Source organism: Alnus glutinosa, chromosome 1, assembly GCF_958979055.1.
Source record: "Alnus glutinosa chromosome 1, dhAlnGlut1.1, whole genome shotgun sequence".
NCBI classification, from domain to species: domain Eukaryota; kingdom Viridiplantae; phylum Streptophyta; class Magnoliopsida; order Fagales; family Betulaceae; genus Alnus; species Alnus glutinosa.
The window spans coordinates 50968807-50977002 of NC_084886.1; the positions used below are offsets into that span (position 1 = coordinate 50968807).

Sequence of the window (8196 nt, forward strand, 5' to 3'; positions counted from 1 at the left end):
GGGTGTCTTATCTATCAACTATCACTTTCATCCAAACACACACAAGAGCAAATAGTAGCCGGCGTTCACAGCGACTCGCTAGAACTTTGATCCAACAGTCCAACGTAACTTTTACTTTTCTGGAAGCAACGACAAAATATCGTAGGCGTGTGTATTAACTTGTTCAATTGTAGATGGCAATTGGCATGTCACTCTCATAGCCGATCGAAAGCCCATACGCAGCATGACTTGCGGACTTACCTTATTACCTAACCGTTACATGCATTATGCATATTCTCACGCTTCTTTTCTTTTCTTTTCTTTTCTTTTTCTTTTCCTTTAATTTTATCCACTTTAATGCAAAAACTCTCTCGAGCTATGACTTTTCAAATGAACAGAAATGACCGTTGATGGTCGTTCTCCGAGAGCAATTCCGTGACAAAGACACGCTAGAAAAAAGAAATAAATGGCAATTTCTCGTGAAGAAGAAGCGCCAGGAGCGTTGCTAGCTGCATGTACGTGTCCAATGACCCCCTCACAATTCAACACTACCCCAACCCCTCTCTCTCTCTCTCTCTCTCTCTCTGTCTCTCTCCCAAAAAGTCACAGACCCACTTCTCTCTTTATAAAAACTCAAACACCAACCTCATAAAGTGACCAAAAAATCAACTGGGTATGCATGTTTTTCAACAAAGAGAAATGGGTCTTTGAGTTTTTAGAGAAATGTTGAGCCCTCAGAGAGAGAGAGGAATGGGGTCTGAGCCAGAGAACGAACCAAGCTCCGCACCAAAACTCTCTTTGTTCTCACTTCCAAGCAAGCCACAGCCTCCCCCAGGAATACTGCTAACACCACCTCCGTGCGGAACCACAGCTTCGGTTCCATTCCAGTGGGAGGAAGCACCAGGCAAGCCAAGGGCATGCACCACCACCACCGAATCGAAGCCCAGGAGTGCAAGACCCTTGGAACTGCCTCCGAGGTTGTTATGTGAGATTAAAACTACCGACCAGCTGCACTCCCCAACCACTGTCTTGGACGGGCCTTACTTGGGCCCGTCTCTCTCTCACAGGTTTTCTTCCTTCACAATCTCAGAGGCTGGTCTGGGGAAGAGAGTGGCTAAGGAGAAAGGGCTAGAATTTGCGTCCATGAGGTGGGGGAGTTTCAGGAAGACTAAGAATGTTCTTGAGGCTACTTTCGACTTTGCATCTTCAGTTGTTGGCGGCGGCGGCGGCGGTGGAGACACGACGGTGAAGATCACAAGGGTTAGGAGGAGAGGGAGCTTTTTGAGACTCTCTCACTCAAAGTCACATTTTTTGGTAAGTTCCAAACCAAACGGTTTTAATCACCCATTCTATTCCATATTTCTAGAGTGATATTTAATTTTCTCTTTTTTCATTATTGTAAAGGTTAAATTTATGTAGTTAGAATCACTGGTTATGTGAGATGAAAGAGTATTGAATAAGTATATATATATATATATAGAGAGAGAGAGAGAGAGAGAGAGCCATAGAGGTAATTAGAAAAAAACAGAGTGCTAATTATCATTTTCCTTGAAGTTGATTTTCCTGCAAATTTCTTTATTCTCAATCTCATCCCATGTACTTCTAACAAATTGATGAGCATTACTTTAGCTGAGGAAACCTTTTGTCTCCTCCAGGAAAAGAAAAAAGAAACTCTTCATGAGTAGATAAAAATTGTGGTCTGTAATGAATTTGATTTCCTTAATCATTCATACATCCAATATATATCTAATCATATTAATTAATACTATTACATAACTGCAGGCAGGCATTTATGAAAACTTTAAGCAAGCGGTCCCATGGAGACGCAGGCAAGAAAAAAGGCTAGGAAAGACGGCGACGTGATTTATTGCCACCCTCCCATCTCCGGAGTCATGCTGCCGTTGCCATATGGTGCTCGATCTAATTAATTTCTATTTCGAAATCTTGTATAGTTAAAAAATAATTCAATAATATGTCTAATACTTAATTTATGTGATGATGCACCAATTAATTAGTGCATTATTCTACATAAAAAGTAACATTTATTGCTACCAAATTGCTCTTTGTGTCGGTTGAAAAAAATTCATCAAGAACCACGAGTTGATCATTTGGTTGTCAGTTGAACATTGAGGCTAGCTATATCTATCATATATCATTGAAAACTAATTAAGTTCCCAATCCTAATAGATGATTTAACCAAATAGTTCTTTTCTTCTTAATATAATGTAAAATCATGATTTATCAGATTGAAATTTAAATATAATATATGGTTCTTTTCTGCTTACGTACGGGTAGGTGTTGAAATTAAAAAGTACTAGTGCTATTGGCCCCTTACTTTACTGGCCGGAGGTCAGATTGATCCTTGGTAACATTAGAGATAGGCCTTTGACTACTAGTCTATTATTGCGTCTGCTTTCTCACTGCAAATTCTAGAATCCGAGAAATGATTTATTTTCCTTCTCCTAATTTTTTACTTTTCAAAAGCCACTGTTACAAAAACATTCATTACATACTCTCCTCTCATATGAGTGAGAGTGTGTAATGAAAATATAATGTAGGTGTTTTTTTTTATCATTACTCCACTATAAAATATATGAAGTCTATGTGTAGGACCTGATAAATCCTCCCCTTGCACCCAATCCTTTACTCCCATTTTATACGCTCCATGATGTGGCACTGCCACATAAATAAATAAATAAAAATTGCTTTAAGAAATGACCCATTAGCGCCCATGTGCGTCCAAGCCACCTGGGACCCATCATGCCCGTCCTTGAACACAAACCAAGCCCGGAAGGGCGGTCTGTTGTCGACTGCACACCGTCATATAACGCAGAAATTCCTGGGCTTTGCGACGGCGAAGATGCGAGAGGAAATGACAGCGATAGCGGTGGTGGTGGAGAGAGAGGCGGTGAGGGCAGAGGAGGAAGTGGGATTGGGCAAGGTGTGTGTGGCTGGTGGGATTGGCATTGAGTGAAGAGGGTTTCTTGGGGTTCTGAAGCGTTGGGTTCTGGTGGTGGGGCTCGAGCTCCTCCGCGGTGGTCATCGAGGACGGATCCAAGGACGATCAGGACAGTGACCGAGGGAGAGTGATCAAGCGGCCCAGCAACAAGAAGTTGTTTGGGTGTTTGAGGTGGCGATATTTCTTAACCGCGACCTAATCTTCTTGACACCCCTCTGGTCACCGTCCAATTCTCCGTCCGAAACCGATCGAGATCTTCTACAACGATGATAGACTTGCCCGTTGTTTGTAACAAAACAAAATTCAAATTGGAATAATTCATAACCTTTGAAAGATCAATATTATATACATCGAATGATAGGAAATTAGCCATGTCTGCGTTCAGAGAGGCGAGGACGAGTTCGCCGAGCTGCAGGCGTGCATCGTGCCTAATGACAATGATAAAAAGAAGCAGTACGTCTTCCGGTTGATCACAATATTTTTTTAAAAAATAAAAAAATAAAATTTTAGTTTTTAATTTTTATAAATAAAAATAATAATAATTTTTTTAAATTTTTTTTGAATTATTTTAATTATTTCAAATTTTTTGATATTTTTTTTTAAAAAAAATTGTTATTATTTTTTAGTTGAAAAATGACACGTGGCATGAGTATTATGGGGATATTTCGCCAAAATGATCATTTTTCAAAGATTTTGGTAGTTCGGTAGTTTAGAGGGCTAAATTGTATTTTTTCCTTTTTTTTTTTTTTTATTTCTTTTTACTTAGGCGTGGGTAAATGGGAGTAAAAGGTTGAGCATAAGGGTAGCATTTCTAGTAAGACCTATATGGACAACACAGCTCTAATGATGATTTTAAAAAATTAAAAGATAGGATGTATAGCACGTCTCTTCCGAAAAGAAATTTGTTTGGTAAGAACTTCAGCAATTAAGTTTTCCATGACTGAAATATGTGCATGTGGAATTATGAAAAGCAAAAATTAACTTTTGAGCAAACATCAACATCATCAACAAACAATACAAGCAAGAAACATATCCCTTGCTTTCAACACGCGGCCAAACAACTTCTTAGTATTGCGTTCATTTTCCTCAAGGGCTACAAACAGTTGTAGTCATAAATGTGTGCTAATCTAGATAAGAAAGTAGACCTTTCTCTCTATCTCTTTCTACACGTAAATGTCAAGAAAGTCATGCTTGAATAGTCAGAGACCTCCTCTTCTTGTAATTGGCCTTGAAACAGGCCTGCCTCAGCTTCTTGGTTCTCTGTGTCAGCTGCATATCTGGCAGTATCTCTAGAAGCCTCTTATGCTCCTCCAACATCACTACCTCATTTGTCAAACCCAACTCCTGCATTACAACAAACAGTTTTAGACTATTGACCTCTCTATAGAAAGATTGAAAGCACAACATAAAACAAAAGGAACATATTTCTTGCACCCCACCCACGTTTAACTTCATCCTAATTTCAGTTGTTCTGACTTCTGATGATACAAAAGGAACATTTCTGACTAGGAGAGTACAATTTTTAAATGCTTTTTTATTTTCTTGCCTCGGGACTCTAGCACAAACAAAACTTGACAGTCAACCAATTTTACTATTAAAGAAGTCAAAGAATATCAGATTCTCAATGCATTTGACATTCAAATATAATTGAATGATTTGCAGTGATCAAAAGATTCCTCGTAGGATGCTTGTTGAATTGCACAAAATTATCTTTAGCCTTGGACTTGATCTGTGTGGAAATCCAATTCAAGAACAGTAAAATGGAGTGACAGCCACGACCCTGGTACAGGATGTCGGATTCGGTTGACAACCCTTTTTTAGAACATCGATTGATTTTGTTAAGCAAAAACATTAACAAATTACTAATTAACTTTACTTTTATATCAAAAACCAAAAAATAACCACTAAAAAGTCTTACGGAACAATCCTTGTTGACATGATTGGACTTGTTTTGTCAACTTGAAAGTTGATTTGGAAGGTTCTCATAATGGTGACAATAGCACAGAGTAACAAACAAATATATATATTGTCCTGTCTAGACCAACAACGAAACACGCATGCACGTACCTTAACATTGTTAATGAGGGACTTCAAGCTCTTGATCTTCCTATGAGGCCACCGCATGATGTTAAGCTCCCTGCACCTTTTCTTCAACACAGTCAATCCCACATTCATCTCCTTTGCTGCTTTGGTTATAGGGACATTGAAGTGCCTCTGTATCTCATCCAACTCTAACGCAGCCGACTTCTTTCTACCACTTGTGCTCCTTCTTTCCTCTTCACTCCTGCTTGATGAACTCGCATATTCACTCAGAACTACCATTGAAGATTCACTCGTGTCACTTCCAAGATTGCCATAATTATGACCAATTGTATCAAATTCTGTCGTGGAGTTTAGAGGCTTTTGGTCGACCACCACATCTTCATAAAGAAATGGGAGCTTACTTTCTGCCCAGAAAAAGTCAGAATCGGGATCTTCAAAGTCTTGGAACTCAGTGACACCAAATTGCTTGGTATTATGCAGAAACGGAAGAGTACTGTCGAAGTCGAAGAAACTGTCCAGTGGTGGCAGTTCTAATAATCTGCAGAAAGAACCCAAAACAGAAAATAAACAAAACAATGTCCTCCTTCTCAGTTGTTAAAATGGTTTCTTTCGATAGAGATTTTACAGACATTTCTCTATCTTTTTCCCCATAATTTCTCAGCAGCGTATATATAAAAAATTAAAAAAAAAAAATAGAAAAAGCAATTTGAACTGACAAATGTAGTATCTTACTTCTCAGACTGTTCTTCAGGGAACCAGTCAAACCCATGTGGGTTCTCAATCTTTGGAATGTTTAGGTGGGTAGAATTAGAATCCATTTGAGAGAGAAGTGATCGATGACAGAGAGAAAGTTGGAGTGAGAGTGATCATAAAAAGTGGAAGGTATAAATTGGGAGGGAGATGGATTGAAGTTCGTGCACACGTCTATGGGGGGGTTACATTTTGGGTGGAATCTAGTAAATGTGATATTAATTAGTGAACGATTACCAATCACACGGGGTTTTGCACCATTCATGTTAATTAATGATGTATGTAACTTTAATGGTTTCTGGATTGGATTCACACGCATGCAATATTCCCATTCACATGGCATATCATGCATGTATGCATACATGCTCGATCTGCATAAAAATGTCTTATTTCTCTCTTATTTATTTTGACAAGCAAAAATAGAACTATAATTTTTTTTTAATTCAGCCTATTAAATTGATATGTGTTCAAAATAAATAATGTTATGAACCACACTTTTATCCCACTTTGTTAACCTGAATTGCTAATTAGCCCTTGAATCAGCTATTGTTTTTTCTTAAAAAAATAATAATAATAATGATCGATTGACAGTATCATATCAACAAGGTAAAAAAAAAAAAAAAAAAAAGGAAAAGAGAAAAAAGAGTATGATAAAAATATGGTATATAGCATTTATTGTTTAAAATATGTGTGAGAATCACTGCTCTAAGTCGGAACTAGAAATTTAATTCTAAAGGGGCGGGACTACATTGAATTTTTTTTTGAATGGGTAATCATAATAAAAGTTTTTTTTTTTTTTTTTTGGAGGAGGAGAAGGTGGGTTGGGAGGGGCCATGAGTCCATCCTTACATGCTCTATTAAAAATGCATGTGAATATTATTATATTTTGAACATTGTCAGTTTAATAAACCGAATAAGAAGAATTTTCCTATAATCCACTTTGTGACTTTGAAGAACAACTTTGTCTAAAACATAATGTGGGTTTTATATGCTCCTGCATACATTCACATAAACAATTCAAACTGTCTACGTATAATTGAGGCAAATTGCTTTGCTCTCACGTACATAGTCATATTCTTCTCTTAGAAATTGAAACCAACAAGACTTTGAACAGAACATTACATGTCCAAGAAATTCAGTGTCTAACTTTTTGTTAATGTGGGGTTTCAATGTTGTAAATAAAACACATTTTTCATATGCTCTATTAAAAATACATTAGAGAATTACATATTCTAAGTACAGATAGTCAGTTTAATAGATTGAATTTGAAAAAAAGTATTCCAACCCTTTTTTTTTTTTTAAAAAAAAAAAAAAAATCATCCTTTTTTCTTTTTTCCTTGAAATTGTTCTACTTATGCATGCAGGCATGGATGCACAATGTTAGTAATCAACATCAACATTTAGTATAGTGAGAGGAGGTTACTGACGATTATCGAGGTGAAGAGCATGCATAAATTGTCATAAAAATGAATTAATTGTGATATTAATGTACATGAGTTAACTTACCAATGACAATCTTCATCATTTTTATCTTAATTCCGTTTTAGGGTTTTCTTATAATGTATCAGTTAATGGTGTGAGCCGCCATAACCTGCCATTGGCCCATTGCCCATTACCATTCCTACTTGCATGCACATTCTCAAAAATTATGGCGGCTAATAAAACGGTAGAATAGTTAATTTCAATATGAAATTTACTGTGTGCATATATAGGTTTGTAACTTATAATTGGCCTTATTACTTTATCTTGGTGTGTTAGGGATGGATTTGGCTTAGTTGGTGTAAAAAAATCTAACGGTTTAGATTTAATTTCAATTTTATTTTTTTTATGAGAAAGAGAGATAGAATGAAATAAGTACGTGAAAATCGGATGCTTTAAGGACAAATATAAATTTAATATAGTGCAAATTAAAGGATTTTTCTCTAACCCAATTTTTTTTTTTTTTTTTTAAAAAAAAAAACCCTATGTCTAATCTTCATTTTTATTTGAGATCAATATTGGGCCTTGTCTAGGCCATAATGACAACCATAAAGAATATGTTGTTTCAAATTGATAGATTTGGGCTTCTTTGGGTCATGATTCCTTCATATGGGTTTAAAGGTTTTGCCTTCTTTGGCCCATATTTACATTTGGATGTCCACTAGTTCAGTTAATAAGGGTGAATCTGCAGGGCTTGTTTGTTAACCTTATGTACATTACAGGATAATGCTGGTCACTATTCACATATTTTTTATTTTATTTTTACATTTTCCAATAATAATCAACATCAAAACATTCTCATTTTTTTCACTTTTTCTATCACATCAATAATTTTTTATTATTATTCAAATAAAAAAATTCACTACAATACAAAATTTTTTCACTTTTTTATACAAATTATTTTTATTTTATATCACATCATCATTTTTTACTAATTTCAAAACTAATAACTCACTACTCTGTTCTGTTCTTTGTCAAACAAGCCC

At 36.2% G+C, this 8196-nt stretch overlaps 2 protein-coding genes across 2 annotated transcripts; one reads left to right on the forward strand and one right to left on the reverse strand.

Annotated features, from left to right (window-relative positions):
• Positions 1–515: 515 nt before the first annotated feature.
• Positions 516–2109, forward strand: LOC133862207 (uncharacterized). Its single transcript, XM_062297974.1, has 2 exons — positions 516–1293; positions 1762–2109. Exons 1-2 carry the CDS (start codon positions 703–705, stop codon positions 1840–1842), a joined length of 672 nt encoding a protein of 223 aa, XP_062153958.1. The 5' UTR covers positions 516–702; the 3' UTR covers positions 1843–2109.
• Positions 2110–3991: 1882 nt separating this feature from the next.
• LOC133862198 (protein RKD4) lies at positions 3992–5897 on the reverse strand. Its single transcript, XM_062297964.1, has 3 exons — positions 5714–5897; positions 5006–5519; positions 3992–4282 (listed from the first exon to the last, which is right to left on the reverse strand). Exons 1-3 carry the CDS (start codon positions 5797–5799, stop codon positions 4124–4126), a joined length of 759 nt encoding a protein of 252 aa, XP_062153948.1. The 5' UTR covers positions 5800–5897; the 3' UTR covers positions 3992–4123.
• Between the last annotated feature and the right edge of the window lie 2299 nt (positions 5898–8196).

Excerpts from the sequence above, each read along its gene's own strand:
- LOC133862198 (XM_062297964.1), bottom strand. The coding sequence starts at position 5,799 with ATGGATTCTAATTCTACCCACCTAAACATTCCAAAGATTGAGAACCCA. Across the intron at positions 5,520-5,713 it reads CCTGAAGAACAGTCTGAGAA|ATTATTAGAACTGCCACCAC; the intron begins GTAAGATACTAC and ends TTCTTTCTGCAG. Across the intron at positions 4,283-5,005 it reads CCCTCATTAACAATGTTAAG|GAGTTGGGTTTGACAAATGA; the intron begins GTACGTGCATGC and ends GTTGTAATGCAG.
- LOC133862207 (XM_062297974.1), top strand. The coding sequence starts at position 703 with ATGTTGAGCCCTCAGAGAGAGAGAGGAATGGGGTCTGAGCCAGAGAAC. Across the intron at positions 1,294-1,761 it reads ACTCAAAGTCACATTTTTTG|GCAGGCATTTATGAAAACTT; the intron begins GTAAGTTCCAAA and ends ACATAACTGCAG.